At 38.7% G+C, this 25,726-nt stretch overlaps 1 protein-coding gene across 1 annotated transcript in view; it reads right to left on the bottom strand.

Annotated features, from left to right (window-relative positions):
• LOC104274082 (unconventional myosin-Ie) overlaps positions 1-25,726 on the bottom strand; it is a gene marked incomplete at its 3' end in the record, with an annotated part of 69,448 nt that overhangs the window by 43,376 nt on the left and 346 nt on the right. Inside the window, exons 2-3 of the mRNA XM_009869608.1 lie at positions 16,082-16,182; positions 15,319-15,368 (exon numbers count right to left, since the gene is read on the bottom strand). Of these exons, the coding sequence (XP_009867910.1) occupies positions 15,319-15,368; positions 16,082-16,182 (151 nt within the window). The remainder of the gene's footprint in view (positions 1-15,318; positions 15,369-16,081; positions 16,183-25,726) is intronic.

Raw genomic sequence — 25,726 nt, 5'->3', positions numbered from 1 at the left:
CACAGGGAACGGAGCCTGGGCTGGCAAAGCTGGAATTAAAGGCGTGTACCGCATTGCTGTCAGCTGTTATTATTCATTTGGTTGCTGTTTTAGGCTCAAAATCAAATCTGCTTTGCACTGACAAGAATAATATTTGAGTCATGAGATGACCCAGTGAGCTAGGAGCTTACCGTTCCAAGCCGTACCGCTTCAGGAGCACAGGTACAGTGACCACCTGCCTAGAGACTAGGCAGTACTGTCCTCTCCACCTCAGCAACATTACGTTTAGCATCAAACCCATCAAGACTCAAAAGAAACTGAAAAACTAATTCTACTCTCACTTTGTACATCTTCCTTAATACCCACTCATTAACAGATTAAGTGCTACATTAATACCACGAGAGGGAATGCAAAATACTCTCTACTAAATACTGTCTATACTTTCTGTACTACTTTTGGCATGATTTGGTTAAAGCACATGATTGTTTTGCTTGGAATTCGTAATAAATATTGATGAGACATTTGTTTACAGAACTTTTTTTTCCACCTTGTGTTACAATGGCAACTGCTGGTTTCTTGTTTTTGCCTTTATTATTGTTTGTATATTTTACATTATCCTAAGCAACACGTATTTGATGTGGCTATAAAAAGATTGAGTCATGCTGTGTCACAACAGGGTTTTCTTTTAACTGGCAAAAAAAGGCAAATATTTCTGTATTTCAAGCTGTTTAAAAATAGTATGTCTAAAAATATCAGAGGAGTATATACCCCATCCCTGAGAAAGAGCCTTGTTTCTGTCTCCATCAGAACTCTAAGCTACAACAACATACGTGCCATAAATAATCATTCTTGGTTCCCACAAAGGGAAAAACTGCCATCCTGAATCTGAGCTTTTGTCAGCAGCACGTATCAATCCTCCATCACGGTGCAGAAGGGATTCTCAGCCCCCATGAGGAAGTGAGTGAGTCAAATGATCACAAGCATGATTTTTTTCTTTCCCTTTTCAGCTGTGACAGAGCACTATTGCATAAATTCCTTGTAGTTTTGGAGGCATATGTCTGTCTACGCATATTAGCATTATGAATACAACACTACATGATACACAGCCATCATCTTAACCAAAGATGTCACAAAACTGAAAAAGCTGCACACCATTTACTCTACACCTGACATCAGTACTTCTACCAGTGGAGGCATATCACCAGTCACATGCATAATTTGGAGCACTTTTTCCATCTAAGAAATAAATTTTTTTTTGCAATTCTATCATCCATCAAAACAGCATACTTGGAGAATCCACTTACAGGCATCTTCCACGTATTTCTGTAAGGTGAAAGAGTCTGCTCTTCTCAACAGAGAATATTGCACTAATATTTAATGTGAATTTTGGTCCTCAGCTGGGATTATCAAAACTGAGAAGCCATAGTAGACAAGAGTGCTCCAAAATAGCTCTTGTATATCTAACACTAGGAAAAAAAAAAAAAAAGATACATCAGCTGCAATGATATGACCATAACGCAAAAAGGAAATTAAAGGAAAATGGCAGAAGCAGACAGATGGACAAATATAAAAGTCAAATTATTTAAATTTAACATGAGGGAAATATTAAGGGAGACAAAAAGTAGTGCTTTAAGATTTGAGGAAATAACAAAGCAAAAATATTGAGCATCTAGCAGCAGGACAGACATACAGAAAACTAAAAATATCAAAAACTTATTAAGCAATGGAAACTACCAGCAAACTACCAAAACTATCAGCAAAGATCACAGCTAGGGAAATAAAATACTGAGTAAAATAAAATACTGAGCCAGTTCTCACTACTGGACTCAGTGTGTGACCAGAAGGACTGACTTCAGAGCTGGTTACAGGCTGTGGGAGATCCCACTTGCCCCCACACTGGCTCCCACCAGCTCCTGCCTGCCCTACCACCGCCTCCTGCTCCGGGCGCTGGAGCCAGGGAGCAGCCAGGGCTCTACCTCCCTGCAGCCAAGGCCAGCACAGCCGGGGAACAGGACAGAAACCAGAGCCTGCTTACCTGAATAGCAAACGCATGCTTGTAAACCAATATAAGTTATGGGAATGTGAGAGGTCTACAGGGCATACGCATTATGCTCATTTTCAAGAGCCAGGAAACACATCAGCATCCTCGTAAGATAAACAGAACATTATCAAAATAAAAGTTACTTCAGCGTTTGACTGTGATGATGCATTGCATCAGTATTAATTTTCACTAATATTTTCTAAAGATTATTCTTAAAAATAGGGCACAGCTACTCAACAGAACAAAATGAGAATGGGAGAAAAGTCTGAGAGCTCATCACACTAACATGCATAAATATTTAAGACAACTTACAGAGACACTGATCAGGTACCAGAAAGCAGTTAATGAACTGTAAATTCATGTTTCTTCACACCACAGCTTTTTGGGTGGCTACAGCCTCATGTTCCAAGAAATAATCTTCTCAAGGAAATGCAATACACTTAACATGGTTGACTTCTCTTAGACATTAACTGTCTTACTTAACTTACTGAGCAGTCTCCAGAGCCCTTCTGAGTGCAGCTTGTTCCTCATGCCATCGGTAGCAAATTCTCCCGTGGCTGTGGTGGATTAAGGATAAGGCTTGTGACAACACACACACACATGTTCCAATAATTTCACTGAGCCTGATCCATGCACACTAACTCTTGATCTGTAAATTGTATATGCAGTTTGCATCCGTATCCTTGTTGTGCAAGTTAAGGAAATGCAGGAGAACAATTACAACAAAGAATTTGTTGCTGCATCAGTCCTTACTGTGCAAGAAAGCTTTTTACATCTGTCGCTCTTCTCCACTAAAAACAGGTTTCAAAGGGGTTTGTCCAATCATGTATCTTACAAGTAATATTACAAAATACTGTACATTTTAAACAAAACCTGCTGTCACAGTTCTATAGAGTATTAAAATTTGTTTTGGCACCTGTACAATACAGGATCATATACTGTGTATATGACCTTCTCCCCTTCACCATTATCACATAAAAAAAGAAGGCGTGCTGGTTCCTCCTCCTGATATCTCCCTGGAAAAGAAATGCTCTGAAATTATTTACATGCCACCTCCCCCATAATGCTACAGGGCATCTGGGATCTCGGAGTCCAAAGATCACAAGATCTGCTACAGAGCTGTAATGCCCCCAAGGTCTCCTCCACCACTTTGGGAACAAGATCAGTGTATGGGTTTTGTTTGGTTTGGCTTTTGTTTCATTTGTTTGGCTTTTTTATTTAAAAACAAAAAAGACAACAGAAAACAATTTGTCTATGATGAATTTATTCTAAGCCTTCCTCTGTGTCAAGTTCACAAAAAGTATTCTTACGGTCTGTAACTGAAATATGTAGCTTGAAAACTCAGTCAGTAAAATCAGACAAAATGCCGCTGCCTCTCCCTTGGGCACCTGAGGCCCTGCCTTTGCAATTTCAGCAATGCACACAAAATGGCTGGGGGCAGGGGACACAAAAAAAAAAACCAACCCAAACCCACACCACAAAAAACATTCAAAGTGAATTATACAATTTTTCTTTGTTATCAACACAAGAGGACTAAATATTTGCCATTATGCCTTCTGGAAGACCTGATCTCTGACTGGAATTTAATGCTACCTGTTCCTTTTGTCAGAGTTTCCCTTTCTACAGACACACAGTTCTTCCACAAAAGATTACTGGATTCAGGTGTTCCAGCAAATATCAAGAGAATAATTATTTTAACCGTATTTTTAACTGTAGGTTTTGCTTCTTTTCATCTATGCAGAATATAAAATTAAAAGGATGACAATATTTCAGAATTAATTACTTGGTATTTAAATTGGTAAGTTGACAAGACAACAGTGAAATCATGATAGTATTGTAGAATTTCTAGGGAACAAAACTGCTCCTGATAAACACCATTTAGTTATTACTCCATTGCAGCCAAAGAGTATCAGTTACAACAGATCCACCGTCTGCATCTACCGAATCAATTTCCAGTAATGTCACTTACACTTTCGAATGAATAAAAATATCTTATTCCCAACAATGAATGTTTACACAGTCAGTTCAGTATTTTGATTATAAGCAGGAAGATACTATGCTCTGAAAGAAAATACTTAGAGCTTGTAGTTTTAGTTACACCCCAATAAACTTAGAAAAATATGCTCAATAGCGATACCGCCAGTAATCACAAAGTATGGCAAAAAGAGAAGATGCCAAAATTACAGTTTTGAATCTTTCCTTGAATTTACTATAGAACTTTATCTGTAATATTACTCTCCTATAAATATTTACTTTTCAGCAACTGATTTTATTGGAATAAGATTGCCAAAGGAAACTTTTACAAATAAAATGATAGTCAATGTCTTAAATAGTATATTGTGCTGCATGGAAACATTATTTGGATCAAGAACTATGTGTCTACTAGTAAGACTTTTGGTTTGATTTTTCATTAAGATATTATATTTCTGCACAGTTTAACACACTACATCTGTTAAACTTGAGTCATAACCTATTTTCCCAGACTGCTAAGGATTCTAGTTGGTTTTATTTTCTATTCTGCATCAGTACACACACAAGATAGCTCTACGGTTTCCATTAAAAATACCAAATCATTGAAAAAGCTTAATGAAATCAGAGTAATAAAAATCCAGCAATTTGTCTTCAACCTCTAGTCTGCTATTTCTAGAAGATGAAGAAAATGTAACTTTCTGTTACCTGGTTAATTAATAGCAAAGCAGTTAACACAAAAACTCAGAAATGGCCCATAGTCTGGACACCAGGGAGGACCACAGGCCTGAGCCAGGTTCATGTCCATGTCCATGGCCATGTCAGGGGCCACCACCAGCCACAGGAGCTGGCCCCCTGCCCCACTGGGAACACCTGGTCCCCTCAGCCCACCCCCCACTTCGCAGCTACTGCAACTCCCAGGCTGCCTAAACCTCGCTGAAACAGTCAATCAAGGGAGGAGGTTTCATGAATAACAGTCCCAAATGCCACCAAGGAACCCTTCAGGACAGCTGTTCTAACCCTGCAACCGCTCAGCTTTTAAGATATGTTCCTAGAGAAGGATGAACCATAACTGCAGTATAATAACTTTTATCCTTTTTATGCACGCTGAAACTTTACCTCAACATGCCTTTCTTAAAGTTGATGGGTATTGAATTCTGATCTACAAATACCGTTGTACCAGCTGTCATACACAGATAACAGAAGGAATTTTTTTATTATTATTTTATTTTAGAGAAAGAAAAGCTATCCCTTCCAAGTATGTAAAGGAACTGAAACAATCTCAATCAATAGACTATTTTGGTTTGGCTTAGACATTTAATTAAAGAATTAAAACATCTATGCCTCAATGTGCTCATTTCATTGACTTAAAAATACACTACCTATGGAGACACTCTTACTTGCCTATCACCCCAAACCTACCTTCTTTCCCCCCTCCATTTACTTAGCACATATTCTTAAGACCTCTGGTTACGAATGAATATAATTCCAATAGGATGCACTAGCACACTCCAGCAATAGCAAGGAATTATTATATTCTACGTGTGATACTATATTAGCTTCTTCTCAATGAATTACCAAACTACTACAGTTCTTGTGTGTATTTGTCCTTATCTCAACAATTGCTAATGCACTGTGGGTAAGAATACAGCACATTAAGCAGGTTATAGGGATCAGCATACACTTTGGTTTATTTACAGTTATATCAATATACAGTTGAATACCAAACTAGATGTTTTTACATTACTCACTTCATCTAGGTGAGTAAAATTATGTAGCAATTCCATTAAAAAATGAAAGATTTATAAAATAAGTGCATTAACTAAATTATCTCCAAGAATAAAATATTAATATAAAATAATTTTGGAAAACCACAGTAGATCTCCTTCGTGTGTTTGGTTTTTTTTTTCCTTTTAGGTAAAAAAATAGGTTTTTCTAAACTAACTAACAAGCCAGAGAGAATATAAAAAAAACGTTTAAGTGGAGATTATCATATAGTCACATGTCTGCTGCAGTTCAGGCTAAAGAAAAACACTATTGTAATAAAGCATGATAAAACAGCAAAACCAGCAGATAACTGTGGCCAAGATAGGTTTTTCAACAGTATGTACCAAAACGCACATTTGTGCTGACACCACAAAACTTTGTTAGTGTCATGCACTGCTCAGAGTTATAACATTTAACAACTCGGTGCCAAAAATAAGAAATCAGCAGCTGATTGCTCATTCCTTAACACGGGCATTGCAATGGCCACTGGTTTCAAATTAACCTATTTTTTAAATAAATGCTCTGAACTTCCCAACTGTTGTGAGACCTGCTCTCCTGTAGGTACAGCCACTTCAAGTGGGATGGGCAGGGCAGGACAAGGCAATCACCGCTGTGTTGTGCCAGACTGCTGCCCCGTGATAAAGAGCTCATTTGCCAAAATCTTGCTTACAGAATTTCAAGGCATACTGTAAGGTTTATCTAGGATTTTCCCAACTAGGTGGCTTCAAGAATATCTACTTCCATGCTGGATTAGAGTTCTACCATCTGTCCTCAGACTGTGTTCCGTGTTCTGAGCTCGAGAGACTTGGTTTCTACACAAGTCACCGTACTGGGGGGACGACCTGACCAAGGATCGCTGGGCAGCTCTGCCATCGGGGCAGGCGGATATGCTGCAAAATGCTGAAGAGTTGTCATTACTCTCTCAGGGAGAAGCAGGAGTGCCCTCTCCACACCAGTGTCCCCATTTCACACGTGAGTTGTCAACTCCTCTCACTGGTGACAGTGACTGGAGGAGGTTGTTTGAGGGGGTCCAGGAGGAACTCCACAGTGGGGGAGGTTCTAATGTAAAAATTGTTTTCTGTGTTTATTTTAATTTCACAGAGTGCTGAGTAAACAGAATAAAAGCTCCAGGACTACAGCAGCTTCCTGTTTACGCCGGCAGCACTGACTCACAGCAACAGGGAAAGGCTCAGGGAGTGGTGCTCGCTCACCTACAGTGGAGCTGACACCTGGGTGGCAAGACGCATGTGGCTCAACCCACTAATTCCTTTTTATTAGCTTTCCTATTTTGCTGTTCATGCAAGAAATCAGATTTGACTTCAGACATTGTGGTAAACAGACTATTTGATACATTGATTAAACCTTTCATTTAGCTCCTTAAAAGAATTTAAGCTTAACATTTATTTTGGTGCATGCAGACAGAAATGCTTCCTTGTTTAATTATTACATAAAAAACAAACAAGAATTCCTTTGAGCATTCCACCTCAGGAACTAGTTACACATCCTTCCAACAGACCAAATCTGCAAGTTCACATCAACTCCCAAAAAGCTGCTCTTAATCAAAAAGCAACAGAAAGCAAAATCTTGGGGAAAGGAGCATACGGCACACACTCACTGTGCCTGTAGGAGACCCAGACAGATACCAGTTCAGCTCAGTTGTGCATTCATCTCTGTCAAAGTGCTTACCTACCCGGTTCCAGCATACGGGTTGAGGATGGCTACACAACAATACTGGAGCTCAGGAGCACACGTTTTCTAGAGCTCACAGGAGTCTCATCAGAAAGCACATCCCCCTGCCAGCCTGACAGTCCAATTCTTCACCTCATCCCACAGCAAGGATGTTAAGATCCAATACATAAAACTTTGCAGACCACTCCCAAGTTCTCAGTTATGCATGTAAGGACCAAACCTAATCACCCGGGGACAAGGAGATCTTTGTCTGACAAGTACACGGTGACAGCAGGAAAAATCTAAGCAACTCTAAGTGAAGCTGCAGAAGTGAGAACAGGACAGTTCCATCCACAGGTTCATTCAACCTTTGTCAGGGTTTGATTTCTACTTTAACCAATAATTACACTATGCCGGGACAAGCAGATCTCACTGAGTATCCATAACAGTGATATTCCCATAATCAGATTATCGTCCACATGCACATTATGAATAAAGTTAATATTTGCAATTGTATCAATTTTCTAGAACAGTTTTGGTTACTCAGTCCAGGGCAGCTTTGAGAAGAAATCACATTAAGAACACCCTGGTTGTATAGAATAACTGGCTTATTTTCATTTAATGGATACGTAAGGTTTACTTCACTGGCTCTTATTACAGTATCTTTCTAGCCAATATGATGAGTGCTATTCTTTGAACATTTTTCTAAATAAAACAGCCTGTTCAAGAATTCATAAGGCTGACATACCCCTTTCCTGTCAGATCCCGTGCTTTATATTATTTACTCCAATTTATATTAAGCTTGTATCTTGGCTCTGTAGACTTTCATATTTCCATAATTGATATGGCACTCAACAACATAAAACTAAAAATGAATACACATTATCGCCACTGGCTAATTAGCTCACTGCATCCTGCCAATGAAGCTGATGCCCCAAAAAAGGTAGAAGCATAGAAATGCATTTGGAATATGAAGAGTTCATTCTACTCTTACGGAATACCATAATAATGCTTATTAGTCAAATCATGTAAGGGAAATACTTGGCCCAACATTTTTTAATATAACCTTCAACAGCTAGGGGGCTGGGTCTCTATGGTTATTATGTAGGCTGCACCAACACGTGCATCTGCAGTACCTTTGGTTTGCTAACTACAGGTAGATGTTCACTTAATAGGTAAAATTATAGTTCCTATTAGTCTACAAAGACAAGTTTTGGAACAGAAACAGCTATTTTCCCCCCACCTTTAATATGTTAGAATGCTTAACATTAATATCTAGGGCTCAAATTATTACTAGAGCAAAAAAAGCTAACTGAAAAATAATTTAGACATCTAGCTCTCTCCGCCTTCCTCACACCTGACCTAGAAACACTGACACACCTGTAAGTTAGACTGAGAACTGGAGACACAAAAAATTCCAGGAGCAGTACCGAAACCCAACTTGTTAAGGAACACTGACCCTTTTCTATAGACTTCTCTGCAGTGCTAGGGGTTCAACATGTTGCATTAGCCTTTAGATAATCCTAATCCTGAGGGTACCTTTTCAGGGCTTTCACTAAGTTGCTGGAAGGCATGAAAGAGCTTTATTCCATTTTCATACTGTCTGAGATCAAACTCCAATTCTGCTGCTACACAGCTGCCTGGTTTTGCCTCCTTTTCTGCAATCAATACTCAGTCTTGTCTCAGCTGACCTCGGTTTCTAAAGCAGCAGACATCCCATGGCTCAGATGGGTCTTGAGAACGGTTCCGAACAAGCAGCTCAAGTTCTATCTCAGAAGCAGGTCAGGCTTTCATCTTTCTGCTACCTTAGAAACAGCTCTGTGCAGCAACAAAGGTACTGTCACTGCCTGCAGACCACAGATACTGCCCTTTCTTCACTACTGCCCATTTGGTGTCTTCCCCAAAATTTCATGACAATATGATTACATGAGCTTCTTAGATGACCAAGAATTTAAGTCAATACCATAACCTCTTGGAGCACTGACTTACGATGTTTGAATACACATGACAAGACATTACAGCACTGATGCTGTAACATGTTTCTATATTTATGAGACTATTTTCATAAAAATATTCTCTTTTAGAAGAAGATTTAGATATGAATTTACAGGCAAGTTCTTCCAAGCTATTTCAGGCAAGATTTTTCTCTACACAATCCTAGACAATTCCTTGTGACCTCTGTCAGTTACCAGATTTGAGAATTTGAAAAAAACTAAGCTATTGCCGATACTACCACAAACCATCACTCTAGCATAGTCTGAAGGAGTCAGTGCTCAGAATCACTTTAACATCTATGAATAAATGTAATAGAACACTCCAGCGCAGCTTACTTTATAGTCAAGCTGCTTTAATACTCAGCCATAGCATTCACACAAGCCTGGAAGTAAAAGGCCCTTAAAAAAAAAAGGAAAACAACAAACTGGAAACAAAGTGTGTTGGAACATTCTTCCATAGAATAAAATAATAATAAAAAAAATACAGAAATGGGAAAGATCTGAGCAATCCTCATAATGCAATGCTGAGCCTTAGCATAGTACCATTCTTCACATAGATATGGGTAAGATTTTGCCAAGATAGCTGTGTCTAAATGTTGTTCTTAACAAGAGGATAATTGTGAATAAATAAATGTGGTAAAATTCTTTTTTAATCAAGTGTTTGAGGTTCTTTGCTACCATAAGCAATATGTAAACAAAGTTTAGCATGAATTATTCAACACCTAAAGTACTGGAACTTGTTCAGGATTTCAAAACCAAAATTATTCTAATTATGAACACGTAATTAAAAAAGGACAAAGAATCATGAAATATGCAGGTATCTGTAATAACTTGCCAACCTATTCTGCCAGTTTTATTTATGCCTAATTAGGTTTTGTTGAAAAGAAAATCATCTCTCATTGCTTCTGCAAGAAGTATCTAGGCCAATTATGAAGGTCCCTGCAGCACTGTAAGGAAAGACAATTCTGAGGTAGCCTATCCATTTTTAGAGAGGCTCCTTTTCTTAATTAAGAATAGAATAGAAATAAAAATAAAAATATGAGGGCATAATCCACACACCTTAATTTTTCCTCCTTGTCTGCACATTTAAGACTTTGGAAGATTAATTGAAATCTTAAGTAAGAGGTTCCATCTCATCTGCCACGCTGAAATGAAGGACATTTGTATCATTTGTTTCACGGAATTTGAGCTTCAAACACCCTCCAATGTTTCACAAACACACACAAAAGAGTATCAACAAATCTAAGTCCAATAAGACCAAACCAAACAAGACCACAGTAACTCATTACTCTTTTGGGTTTTTTTTTCTAATGAGCAAGGTGTAAAGGCTGCCAGCAATGGAACAAATCTGCAAGTCTTCACTATTTTGCTAGTGGGAATACAACTTTTAGCATCTCAGGCTCACTCCATCGTTAATACATCTAGTTAACATGAGCTATTACAATCACCTATGTGAATTAAGGAAAGTATCAGGGTTTTTTCTTTAGGCTTTTCAAAATAAAAAAAGAACACACTAGTAGAAATTGCTCCTTAGTAGAATTTATAAATTGATTATAATATGAGCAATACAAAATGCCTCTCCTGTAGGTTAAATTGTATTAAATGCAGAAACATGCACCTAAAAGCCTGTGTGCGCTAGACTACCTCATCTGGTTAAGTTTCTAAACATGTAGATGAGCAACCCACTTTACGGTTTCCCATGAAATCTTTAAGCTTTATATGCAGCACCACAAAAATCTCATCCTATCATTTCATGTACCTATTGATTTGACTTTAATTTTAGTGAGAAACTGTTTAGTTTTAGCATGTAGCATTTCCTCGCATTACTGTAGCATTTCAAAGCAGCTGTAGTCAGGTGGCAGAACACAGGTCACAGTCACGTCACCCCCTACTACTTCTACTGCTACTGGGTGTAGCACTGCTGTTCACCAGGGCTGGGCTATTCGCCCCCATCGAGGTGCCCTGAGGGCAGCAGGTGTCCTGTTCCCTGACGTAAAGGACATAGGTAGGGGGATAAAGGCATAAGGCCTGGAATGCTTTAACTATTCCAGCGAATCAGGTGGGATTTGAAGCCATAAGGTTGGTCATTTAGAGATGTAGGTTTGGGAACCACACTCCCACAACCCTCACTGATGCCACTACATGCTTTGGATTACGTGAAGTACAGTAACTAAGAAAAGCTTGGTTTTTTACAAGCCTCTTTTAACATGCAGAGTTCTATGTATCATCTAGTGAAGCAACAGTGGAAAGATACATCACACACCAGGCATGTGATCTTCACCCATCCCAGCCCTCTGCCTTTTCCTTTCCTCTACAAAATGTTTATCTGAACAACTGTATGAAAAACTGCATTGTACAGCTAAGCATGCCTCATCCAGTTAATGAAAGCACCTCTTAAAAGCTGTAGGTTAAAGAATTAGACCATTTGATAGGCAGATGCACATCCGCATAGTCCCTGTGCAGTGTCTGACTGCCAGAATCATTTTGTTTGCACTGAAACGCAGTGAGAAAGAACAGGAGGCAGCCTGCGGCTATCCTGATTTGGAGTTTGCTCCTGTCAAATCCCAGTGCTCAGCAAGGGCTGATTTGCATAGTGTTTGCATGGGAGAGCATCAGGCAAAGTCCAAGTTTCCAAAGAGAGCAAGACTAGTAACTTAGTCATTGGTGAGTTAGTAATGGTCAGAAGGGCTGTCAAAAGGGATAAAAACCTTCAAATAAAGTATCGAAGAGGTTTCAGTTACTTGTAGTGCCAAGGAATACTGCAAGAATAGATCTTTTTACTCTGGAGTGCAGTTCTAAAGTAGTTGTATTGCTTTCAGCTACTGTTGACAGCAGCTTCAAAAAATAGTCTGCATTTTAAAATTGTACAGTAATAGCTAACATGATGCAAGGGCTTTCCTTTTAACACACGCTTGCAAACTGCAGCGCCTAACAGGCAGCGCCTAACAGGCAGCGCCTAACAGGCAGCGCCTAACAGGCAGCGCCTAACAGGCAGCGCCTAACACCAACTGTTCCATAGATTCCTATTAGAGATTTATCCTCAGTGGTATTTTACCAATTTAGTGCTAATGCACAAATTGAGTAGTGTATGTATATTTATTTATTTACTTACTTATTTTATTGCACTGTTAAGAATTCTCCAATATCCTATAGCAGCAACTGTAAGGACTACTATGAAGATAAAAATTAATTATTCATCTACCATTAATATCACATGCTTCTTAGGCAGACATTTAAGTAATAACGTGACTTATTCATACAGCCAGCTTCATGAATGGAGATAACATTTGTACATCCATTTTCATCTCCATCATCTTAATGCAAAATACAAAACAGAACTTCTTAACCCTAATACAATGTGTTTCATTGCAAGTTTGCTTTTGCTATGTACTGCCATAGAAATCTGCTCTCCTAGGAGAGCTCCACAACACAGAGGCCATGGCAGCTGTTCAGAATACACCCCTTAAGACACACTCCCCAGTACTTCCTTATTACAGTAACACCAGAACAAAAACAATATCCACAGAGAGAGCGCTCGCAGAGGCTCTGCACAGCTTTGGTACTTCAGTAAGGTTCTTGTATACCATCGTGCTAGAGATTGGAGGACAAGTCAGGAACAAAGGGGAAAACAGTTTATTTTATTACAGCTCCAGTAGGAAACAGATAGAATGACACAAAGTATTCCCTCACCTGCTAGTTCTAATACTTATGTGTCCTGACTTGCCTCAAATGACTCAAAAAAAATCCAAAAAAAACCCAAAAAAACACCCCATGCACCTGAAAATTGAGTAGTAATTCTTAAGTATATTCCCAAGTCTTGGAAAATACCAAGAATGAAAAGAAAGTGACTAGGCAACTCATTGAGATACCATGCCAAACAAAGTGGGTTCATTTAAACAGACTTCTCTCCACCTCAAGAGTTTCAATTGGTTAAGAATAATTGCAAAACAAGCCCTAAAAGGACATATTTGGCTACAGAACATAAAAATCATTCTTCATTGTTCACTGTATCCTGTTACCAGCTTGAACATAATTTTAGCTACTGATTTGGTGCTTTTTTGTTTTGGCAATCAGATGATATTAACTTCCCCTTTGTTTTTTCTGTTCCTGTTTGTACACCTGCACTCTCAATGGGCAAACAGCAACAGGATTAGAATTTTACAGTTAGCCTAGTACTCTACATCTGTAAAGAACAGAATGACAAAATACTTCCAAAGCCCTGGGGGACAAAAAAAAAAAACCACCCAAAACAAAACAATAACCTTCACTTCTAACTTTAAGATCGAATTGTAGTCCCCAAGTAAAATAATTTTTAAATAAAAATAAAAATATCGTCTGCTTCAAATGTAAAATTCACAATTCTAACTACCTGTTGTGAGGTAGCTAACACCCCAAGTACTGATTCTTCAGCTGCATATTTTGAAGTGCAGACTAAGAACATCCCACTTAAGGGCATTCTAGAACAATATTCGGTTGAAGTCTCTTCTCATACTAAGTTATGAGCTATTTAACTGCTCCTGAGTATTAGAGATTCAGTACAAACCACAGTAGGCAGGTTACAAACTGATAGGAGCAGTAAAGCTTGCTTTGCCCCTTGCAGTCCCAGGCTGGACTCTAGCCACTCTCAGCACAAACTAAAATCCTACCACATAGCAGCAGGATAAGCCTGCTAACTGCTTGTTCAATTTCAAATGTATTCTCATCTGAGAACAGTCCCATGTACCAGAAAAGTGGAAAAAAAATTACCTAATGGCCTCAGGTGCAGAAATGTCTCAGCCTGTATCACTAGGAAATTATCTGAACAAAAGAAAACCTGATTTGAGTAGGTGAACACTCTCAAGGTGTGTCAGACTACATAGCTATTCATGACTAATTCATTAATTGTGGTAACATGCTTCTCCATTACATTCAAAGTACTGCCTTCAGAACCGGCTCATCAGAACATCCTCAGTGACGGCAAAAGGTTTATGAAGTATCTGCCTATCCACTAAGGGTACAGGCTGTACTACCCAGACAGCCCAATATACTTGCTTCAGCACTTGTCAGCTGTCACACAGTTAAGACTGTTTTCAGAATAAACAGCTCAAATTCCTTTCCACAAAATAAACTTTCAGGACTAGAAAAAAAGTTTTTTAAATCTATAAACTTATCCTGTTGTTGAACCAGAGATTCAGAATTTTGTATTGTGTTCTGTTCTTCTGAGCAAGTTTCAGACATTCCTTTCTTATCCAGAATTGGAAGGTTCTGGTTCTGTCAAGACTGTATCCATAATGGCATAATTTTGGGCAATCTGACACATGGAGCTGAACTTTATTCAGTCTGAGTTTAAATACAGATTACAATACTGCTGTCACAGAATTAATTTGTATTTTTTACTGGTGAATACAGAATATAACATGAGCCCATCCAAGTACAGGTCTCAGGAAAAAATTCAAGAAGCAAGTTAGAAGGTGCAACTCATATTGATGCTCTAATTATTCCGTCCTCTTCTACTAACAGCAATTAAAAGATGAGGGCTCATTTCACTAGAAATACTTTGTAACCTCCACTAACTCCAATTCTTTATAATTTAAAATGCACCACTACTAATGTATAGACCAATAGAAGCTCTGCTACAGAACAAGGACTTGTAACTATGTAAAGACAAGCTTTTAGTTTAGTATTGTGAAGATGCAGGCCCACTTATCCTAATCCATCCCATTAGTGCCACCTAACTGCTTAACATCACTATAGCTCCACACAGAACACTTTTTTGTAGCTGTACACAGCTACAAAGTAAATAGACCCGATGTGACCTTGTCACAATTAAGTCTTGATTTCAGGAAGGTTAGATTGTCCAGAAACACCGTATCACCCCTCGCTTTCAGTGAAGAAGGATGTTCATTTTGTCTAGAACAATACCAAATATGGGAATAAGTAGCCACAGTTCTCCTGTTTCCGCTCAAGTGTTCCTAGAATGAACCAAGAATAAAAACATACAGCTACAGGAAGAAACCACTGCTGGTCATGAACTTATTCTGCATACTGAGATCAGGTCTCTGTGGAGTGGGTGTGCTGGTATTTCAAGCATTAGGAGCCCTGGAACCAGAATTCCTATTTACCACTAGAAAAGCTTTAAAGACTAATACTCATGGGAAAAAGTCAGCTGTGTCACTGGCACTAGGAATTGGTAAACTAAGTATTCTTTTCGATAATAAAAATGTCAGTTAGCAATATTTCTATCTACATTAAGTAATTAATCCACTCTCTACTACTGTGTGCTACTTAAGTTTAACCACTTGATAACGTCACGCATTTCATTAAACATTCCTGAGACTGAGGTCAAGGCCAGTGGAGAGTACAGTATATTCTGTAGAGCATACATACTCTGTGTATTTGAAAGCAGCTTAAGCAAGAACAGATCAGTCATTATCAAGCATAAGCTGTTAATCACATAACATCATATATCCTGACTTGTTATTGAAAGTAAGTATTAAACTAGGCAATTTCTTATTTTCTCCAGTACATTGAATCTAGTCCTCTATTGCCACACACATAAAAATTATTACATAGTGCTGTAAGACAAGAGTGAGAGTTATAGACAAATAACTAAGCTACTTCAGAAAACAGACTTAGTTTCTGGAAATAGGTACTCAATACATATCGAGTTCCACATATCAGATACTCGGGCACTGTCGAGTCCTCTTCCACTTGGCTAAGTACACTTTTGATATGACTTGCTCTGCTGGATGATCATGCCTTGGATTCGGTGGCTGCAACCGAATGCTGGGACAAAACACAAGTGAAACACAGCAAAAAAGCAAAAGCAGTGGCCTCTCCTACAATGAAGTCATCCTCCCTTCCCCCCCACAACTCTGCTTTAAATGGAACTCAAGTTTTTGCTCATTAAAGATCAAACCTCAAATCAGACTTCCATAGATACAAGCAGTGTCATAACAAGACCTTTGTTACAAACAACACTTGAGTTCAGTCTGTTCTCCTAATTTATCTTTAAAAACACAACAAATAGCACAGTCTGTAGAAGTTACCGCATCTCAAACTTTGAGAGCAAAGTCTGATAGTCTATCCCTATAACCCAGAATCTCCAGCAGAATGGTACTTCGGTCCTTACAGAGTCCTGAAACATTGTTCCTGAAAGGACTTCACCTTCAACAGCTGGTGACACTGACCATCGAACAGAAACCGAGGGGCTTGCTGAGTCCCACCACTGAACTGGAAGAAAAATGCTCCTCCTCACACAAGCTCCATGTGCTAATCCCACCCCTTACGAGCACAACCAGCATGTGCGGGTTTTGAGCACCTGTAATGAGGAACTCTTGGCCACCCAAAGGAGAAGTGGGAAGAGATGCTTTGCAAAGCCAACAGCCACTGCAGAGCAAGTAAACAGCTAAGAGTTGGGTACAGTTCAGGGTGGATTTAGGCACCTTTAGCTCTTTTGCCATAGACATCTCAGCAGGTGTAAGTCACTACCATGTAGCAGCAGGCCTATACTTGCCCTTCCACCAGGGCAAATCAATCCCAAAAGGACACCTTACTCAAGTCTTATTCAAGTCTTGCAGATTACACAAAGAACAGCCGGAATACCCTTAAAAACTGAAAACATTCAAATTGCCCTGCCCTGAGAAGTTATTTTGACTTTTCTACTGCAAAGACCAGAATGTTTTTGTAGGAATCTTTGGTTTGCTGAATCTAGTAATTATTGACCAATATAGTAGCTCCCAGCATATATTTAAAGTTAAGGAGAAGCACTGAAGGCAGCTTTGGAAACTACCAACAATGCAGCACCAAGTCCTGGAAACTTGATTGTGCATAAGGCAGAGTTTTCAAATGGGGGGGGAGGAATCTACCTGAAGTAAATATGTTCTCAGTGGTGTTCCATAAGGTTGCTTTTGGTGACAGTGGAGTTACTATATTTTAATTTGTAAAGTCAAATATTTGTTTGCATGGATTAAGGCAATTCAAAATTTCAGAATTCAAGAACTAATCAAGGTACCAGAAGAACGGTGTAAGCAGAATATTATATGGTATAGAAGCTATATGTAATAAAATCATGCTTTGCAATACGTCGGTCTCCATAGTATCCAAATTTTTAATTCAAATTACTGTTTGAAAGATATCAGAAGTTTCCCGAAAGGAGTACTGTGTCAATCTAACTTGCCTCCATAAAAAAAAATTTATTATTGAGAAACAAAGAAAACTGTAAAACTAAATACGATACAAGAGTCTAGTACAATGATGGATCCCTCTAAGTATTTCTGCCCTAGATGATCACATCCTATCACTAGTTCCTTCAAAAACATGATCGGTGTTTAGATAGCAATTTGTAAGTGCCAATACAGAGACACTAGACATAATTATGCAAAAATCTGCATTTCATTTGTCTTACCAGAAGATACTGTAGAATTATTTATTAATTCAGACCATACAGACAGCTAGTATGTCTCTGTACTCAGAAAGCCAGGATGGGTGGTTCTGTAACTTTATATTTTTTCTGGAATGAATCTCATCAAATTTGAAATCCCTTATTCAATTTAAATATATTTCTAACCTAAGTATGACTGTTTTCAATTACTGCTTTAAATACTTTTGCAGGTTTCCCTTTCTGTAGGTATGCACAGAAAACAGTTGGGGATGCAGTACAGGAAAACAAATTCTTTCATGACTTACAAACAGACAAATCAAATTCTTCTCAAATAGTGAAAGAACAAAACAAATACTCAGAAGTATGCACTTGCTTTTGAGTACCACGAAATGGTCTTCAAGATTAGGTGTAATAGAAGTACTCCAATACGCCTCAAGAACATTGCTTTCACTTAGCAAATGAAGTATTTTCCAGTTCATATACCAAAACATCTGCAAGATAGTTCAGAATCTGAAACCTGAATGATCAAAAGGCGTTCAGTACATGCCAGAACTACAACAGCTCAAAGCCAAACAGCTAACAGAATGCTAATACTACATGTACACATGTTTACAACACCTAGGTAAACTTTTGTCCTTGACATTTACCTACTAACCGCCAGTGCAGTAGTAGCCTCATACCAAATGAGCTATCAAAGTCATAAGTCAAAGGACTTTAAATGTGTTGGCAGCATTTGTCAAAAGAAATTCAAGTACACTTGGTATCAGCGTACTTCTTTACCAAGTTGGGAATAACATAGGGTTAAGAGTTACTGCAAAAGCAAATTTGGAAGCACTTAAGCTGTGCAGACTTGTATCAGGAAAAAACAAAACAAAACAAAACAAAACAAGATGAGACAAATTCTTGACTACTGCTTGGCATTGCAAATATATTACTGACAAGAGGTCCCAACCTCTATCTTTCTGATTTTTGCTATCAGCAATATACAGCTGAAAGCACAGAAAGACATAAATCACTGCAAAAGGAAACAATGTGCTCTGGTAAACTGCCTAGAATTTAAAGCCTCACAAGTGTTGTGGAATGTCAGACTGAAAACAGAAGACTGTCCTAGGTGCAGGATCAAATGTCTGGCAGCATATTATTTCATAAAACACAAGCAACAAAGATTTAAAATCCTGAGTGTTAAGAACATTTGACATGTTTTACAAACATTATCAGGCTGCATTGTTCAGACTTGAATTCGACTTCAATGCTTAACTTACACAAGGCTGACTGAGAAGTGGTTACAGACTCAGGCTCAGCTGATGAAGGTGATTCAGTGAGTGGTTCTGAGCTGGCAAGAAAAAAAAACCCTCACACTTCCTGTGTAGGGACAAGTGCAGCTAGTCACTACAAGACTGCTTGAAGGATGCCAACAAAAACCTCTCATTAAGCCTTCAGATTGCTGAACAAAGCTTCAAAATAGCTTCTAGAGGCACACGCTTCTGCATAAACCACTTATGTTCCTTTTTTTGATGAAGCAGGCTACAGATCTGTCATCATGCCACCCCAAGAGTATAAAGCCATCGCCTTTTGCATTGTTCTGGCAGCAGCTGCTTCTGGTACCTAGGGTATCACCCAGATGATGGGAGAGCAGAGCACCAGACCTGTTTTACAGTTCTTTTTACACTTCCAGAATGGTGTTGGTCATGAAGCATGCTTGAGATCTGCTAGCATCTGGCTTTGAAGTTCATATTTAGTTGTTGAATTTAGTAAGTTGTGTTAGTTGGTAATTCTTCATACTTAAAAGGACATCTTAAATATGCTTCTCAATAGCTAGCACACTTGATCATACCTCCGACTCATGCTCCAATCACCAATACTGCTTTCCTTGTCAGCTCTCCCATTGACTTTGTTTAAAAAGGCCTTTTCAGTTTAAATTAGAGAAAATCAGTTCAGAACTATTTTTTAGAAATACACTTTACAGTTTATAAAGCAAATCTACCAATAGTTTTAACGCCAATTAAATGTTGCTTTGTCTTTAGAAAAAGATCCTTGACCATACCCCTTTTCCTAGACTATTTACATTAAATAATCTTGAGCTTAGACATACTTGTTGTTGTACACGAAGCAGTCGAACTCTAAAGCCACTGACACTTATATGAAGTATATTTAATAAAATAGGCAGAAAACACCTGTAAAGTTCAATGCATGGAAATGCTTTAGACTAACTTTTTCCTACCACGGTAACAGCTTATTCAAGCAGAAAGAGCAGACACCTGGTCTCCCCCCAGGGAGCATCTGCATTTTTTAAAAGGTGAGGGTAGGAGAAGGGGAGGAAATCAGTAGGTGGAGGATAGGAAAGGGAGAAGATGAAGATGAGTCAGGAGATGAGCGATAGCCGTACTTCCTGGGCAGGAAGTGATTGGCATCTCAGGAACAAGGGGGAAGGGAGATGGGAAAGACTGAACTGAGCCCAGGAAGGTCTGACTAAAATAAAGCTCTTCACACCCAAGCTCCCCCAGGAGTGCAACAGGAGGCCAAGATTGCACAGGAGGCCTAATGATTAGGTGAGGTGAATGTCTACACAACTTGTCAGAGTAAGAGACAGCTCTCGGTTCTGATCTTAAGATAGGGAGAAAACTCTTGTTTACTTTCTGCCATGTTTCATGATATTTGCAAGTACTCTTACATCCATGTAGCAGAAATAATAAAGTCAAACAACACAGAACAGATAGAGTCCTTTGGCTACAGTGCTTTCAAAAAATAGCAAGCAGCCCCTACAACTATAATACTTCTCCCTAAATAAGTGGGGAAAAAAGACACTTCTACAGAAGTAATAGGAATGCTGTCCATTTGCTAGTTACCAGCATCAATCAAAAAAGTTCCTTGGCAGACAACAAGAAAGCGAGGAAATTAATGTTTTCCAACAGATGAGAAAATATATAAGACAACCTTTATGTGATTCAGGTTTAGCCTTTTACATTAATGTAAACCTTTGTTGCTCAAATTCAAGGTGAGACTTCAGATACTAAAAAGCAGCTTCATTCAAAGAGTTAAGTGCAAACCAACCCTTTCTTGCCAAAGCCTATCTACGCCTGGTGATTTCTGTGTTTGCTGATGGACTAAACTATTTTCCAAATCCTTTTTTTTTTAAAGCAAACACACTCTTCCCAGTTTGAGAACTGCTGCTTTGATTTTACTCCTTTTAGTCTTGCACTATTAAAACGGGTTCTGTTCAGGGAGTTAATTACGTGCAAAATCCTTTTCTAACATAGCTCAATGCTTTCCAGTAGCCACATGCCATCTAGATCTAGAATGCAACTTCCTGAAAAAGGCAGACTGAAGTATTGCATTATAATGGCATTTTAAGAAACTGAAAAGCAGACCAATTTGTCATTTATAAGCCATGTATTATGGCGATCACCAGAACCAAAGGGTAAGCAAAAATCTGACAACCTGCAGGCCAACACAGTAAGGCAGATCCCAGGCTAGTCTCTACCAGCAGCAGAACTACAGTGATCCGCACCAGAACTCTTCATGTAACTACAGTAAACCCACTCCAAGAGTTACCTAGCATCCTTGGCAAAGAGCGAGGAGCTTAGGAGGAAAGATTACTTCTTATCTTTTCACTTGCTCTCTTCCTCATCAGGGGCAGTAACTGAAACCAATTAGGTTTTATTGATATAAAGGATTCTTCCTGAGCTTCAACAATGTTTAATTACATGTTCTCTATGTATACATTAGTAATACAAGCATACTACACTAGAAGGCAAATTAAACACACAGGGACTTCTGATTCCTTATGCTGACACTGGGAATAGAAAAGTATAAAAACATTTACTGTTCGATATAACTTGGATAGAGTAGCACATGACCATTTAGAGTAATGTCATTTTCACACTAACTCCTAAAACTGGGAAAAGATTAAGTTAGTATTTATGAAGGAAATATATTTAAAATTATTACATGAGGAGCTGAGAAGTTTTCTCTAGAAAACTAGAGATGTGCAACTTCTTAGTGCTTCAAGCAAGGAAATACACTTCCCATGTTACGATGAGAACACTAAGATTTTACTGAGAACTCAGTAAAAGCTTTACAACATTTCACCGGTTAGCTAACACAAAGGCTCTACAAAGCCCGGTTTAACTTTCCCCATTCCACATATGCAACAAAACTTGAAGGCGAGGCAGTAAGGCTAGGGCATGTTATCCCTTCAAGTTAAATAAAAATGGATTCAAATAACTTAAGCTCCTAATATAGCGTTGCCACCTCATTTCTCTCACAAGCTGGTTACCTATGGAAGTATGAAAAAAGCAATTCTGGAAGGAAAATGAAATTAGGAGAAAAATGCTTTAGGTGTACCTGCTTACACAATCACATGTTTAGTTTTCAGCTGCAAAAGCTGCATTTGGAATAAATTGCTCAGAGACATTGTGGCTGCCCCCTCCCTGGAGGTGTTCAAGGCCAAGTTGGACAGACCCTTGAGTAGCCTGATCTAGTTGAGAGGCATCCCTGCCCATGACAGGGAGGTCGGACTAGATGATCTCTAAGGTCCCTTCCAGTCTAGGCCATTCTATGATTCTGTGATTTGGGTAACACTCTGCACAAATTAGTGTTTTCTGAAAAAGTGCTCTAACATACGCAGCATATCCATAAACCACTCCAGAGGTCTCAGCTATGAAGACAGAGACAAGCACGCACACAATGTAAACCTAAACAAAGCACCCCAAGTATGAATCGCCAGCTTTGCTATTGAACATGCTACTGTCCTTTATTATAGTTTATGCATCAGCCAGACAGAAACACCATATAGCTGAAAGTATTTTCCACTAATGTACCTCTAGACATAATGCAAAGCGCATGCTGTTATCTTCTCTACTATTCCACATTTGGCAGAAAGCAAGGTTTAGGCTTATGCTACTCTCTACAGCATGAGACAGAAGAGCACCCTTCAAATACAGAAGCATCAGTGACTCGTTTGTGACCTTCCCACAGGAAAAAGACTTAAGATAGTATAACGTCCCAGCTCACATCACACACCAGCTATTTCAGGACCAAATTCTAAAGGGTAGCAAGTCCTTTCAGGCTAATTGGGTCATTATAATTTCTGCAGGCTTTCACAGGCACTACCTGTAGTGAATCTTGTGAGACTGGATTATAAATAGCTTGACATCAGTAGAGGTCAGATATATTGAACCACTATGAAAAGGTTCCTTTTTAAGAATCAACCTTCCTTGTTGAAGAGGTAGAAACAGGAATACATTAAATATGCCCAGATAAAATGCACTGCTGACTGCAGTGCTACAGAAAAATGCTTAGCATTGAAATGCTGGTTAAACATAACATATGAACTTCCCCCGCCCCTTAACAATAGTGAATTAAACAACTCTGGCTTGCCCAACAACTTGTGAGTTACTCCAGATATTGCTGAACTCGCCTTCTCTTGGAGCATTCCCTTCTCCCTCTCCCTAACAAAGGGGTGCAAAACAGGAGCAGAGCTAACCTAGAACAAAGATTATGCAAAAGCAAGCAAAGATGATCACTGATAGGTTGTTGGGATATTTAGTTGGTTTTGTTTGGTTGGGTTTTTTGTTGCTGGTTTTGGTTTGCTAGGGTATTTTTTTGTAAATATGGTAGCAGTTTATGCCTTAGAAACAGTACTATGTTTACTGACTGATGTTCTATGTTTTATTATTAAGAGAGTCAAAGACAGCTGACAGTACTCAGGGGAACAATCTTTCCCTGAAGACTGCAGAGCTAATTTAAATGAAAGGTTCAAGATCACATTGTCACATTAACATGACAAGATTATTTTTGTAACATGATACAGATTGTCTATCCAACTCCAGATGAGAGCCTTCAATGCATCTCCACAACAACCTAACAACACTATGAAGGTCCAAACTCACAGTATAAAAGCAAAAGTTGCATAAAGATCACCTGACTTTACATCTCACTCCAAGCAAGTTTCAGCTGAGTTTTGTTGAGCAGTTTCGTGAACATTAACGATCCAGTCCTTCACTGGAGTGGGACTACTTTAAACTTACATAACACACATTTTTGAAGACTTAAAAGTTGCAGCTAAGCTCTTAGAGGCTCAAGTTTATTGTGAAGTTTAAAAATTGAAATGCAAAGTTCACAGAATGGGTGCACTCCAAGCGAAAAAATTTCAACAGCTGCCACACATTCCTCAAAACTGTCATCAGCTTTAATGCAGTTTTTCCCCACTGTTGCTTGTTCCCTCTTCGTACTGCAACACACAGCCATGAAACAGCTCACCCATTCCATGCCTGCAGATCTCCTCCTGAAACCACACCATTAACCGGATACAGATATTGATCTGGATTAAAAATAAAACAGGAAAAATGTGTATATATAGTGCTAAGTCACACAGCGCAGCACAATCTTGCCAGCAGACCTGAGCAGGGCAATGCACTGTGGCACAGAGGCTACAGGAGGCACATTTACATCAGTGTCACCTTCATACGCTCTGCTGCATCAAGTTGCCCAGGAAGCATGGAAACACAACTGATGTCAGTGGTAACTGGCACCCTACACTGTGGGTCCTGTCAGAACAAAAAAAAAATTGATTCTAAGGTCTACAGAGATGATATGGCAGAAAAGACTTAATTTATAGAATAAGGGAAATAGAATAAGGGAATTTTTTTATGCAGCACAGAGAATGAGTATAAAATTTCAGGATATGAGTACCATGATTCACGTTCCTTACAGTAATTTTAAGTCCTGACAGGCAATTCTCCTGTCAGCTTTCTAAGTTAGAAAATACTACCTTCTAATGATCATCAAACAATTGTTTAGGCATAATTCTTCAGAAAAGCAGTACTTTTGAAAACAAACAAAAATATTTTGTGACTTTTCTGTAATCATTACTTACAAAAAAATCTTAAAAATACATTTCACATTAGCTTGAGATCTCACAGCGAAAAGATTAATTCAAGACTACTTCAATATCAAATTAAAAGCTGCAGAATAACTGCCTGAATAGTTTTGTGAAGAGGGTATCTTGTGAAAGGAACTATTTCACTTACTTTGATATAGTAAAACTCAGCAAGTATGTTACTAATTCATTATAAATATTTACAAGAAGTATACTTTGACTAAAATCTTTCACTAAAAAGGAATTAATGGAATCCACAGTGGATCAACTGACATACTCACTGATCTCAAAGTACTGTTGTTAACAGGAAGACATCTCTGAAGGACCTGCAAGGACAGCCTCCCAAACCCATTTATGTCAGCCACCCAGGCAATGATACATAACCTCTATCAGGAAGTCTTCAAGTGTTACAGGTGGCTGTGACCTAGCAAGTATGGAGGAGCAAAGATCACAATTAGAGTCAACCTGAATCACCTGGCTAAACAATAAACTCAAAAGGAGTGCAGGTACCTATCTTAATGAAAGCTCCTTACCAATAACAGGTTAAAGCTACTGTTAACGCTACTGGTATCACTATCCCTGACTGTGACAGAAATTTTAGCTTCCTAACCCCCATAATGCTTTATTTAAAGAAAATACTTGTACTCAACATAAGTGTAACCTAGGTTGTCTCAGGAAGTCAAAATATAGGCAGCGCTAACAAGAGAGGCATCCTTGAAAAGATGTTGGGAGCAAAATGCCCAAGCAAACACTCCACATGAGTCAGTTAAGCTCAAAATACACAAGGACTAGGTTGGTCAGTCTTTGAAACTTAACCTTAGCTAAGCTTTAGTAGGAACAACACAAAAGTTCTCCAAGCATCTTAACTCTCAGGTCTTTAGAATTCTACTACAGCACAGTTTTCAATAAATTACCTCAAAGGTTATGGGGTTTAGCCTAGTTCTTTAAACACCACACAGGATTTTTCACAAAGTTCTTGTGCAACAGGCAGTCATAACCATTATTCGGATTACATCAGGACGAAAGCCATTATCAATCATCAGGAGCCAATTACTACAGACACACCA

This window comes from Apaloderma vittatum, unplaced genomic scaffold (assembly GCF_000703405.1).
Source record: "Apaloderma vittatum isolate BGI_N311 unplaced genomic scaffold, ASM70340v1 scaffold13965, whole genome shotgun sequence".
Lineage (NCBI taxonomy): Eukaryota > Metazoa > Chordata > Aves > Trogoniformes > Trogonidae > Apaloderma > Apaloderma vittatum.
The sequence above is the reverse complement of the archived record's forward strand: the minus strand, read 5'-3'. Positions and strand labels throughout refer to the sequence as shown.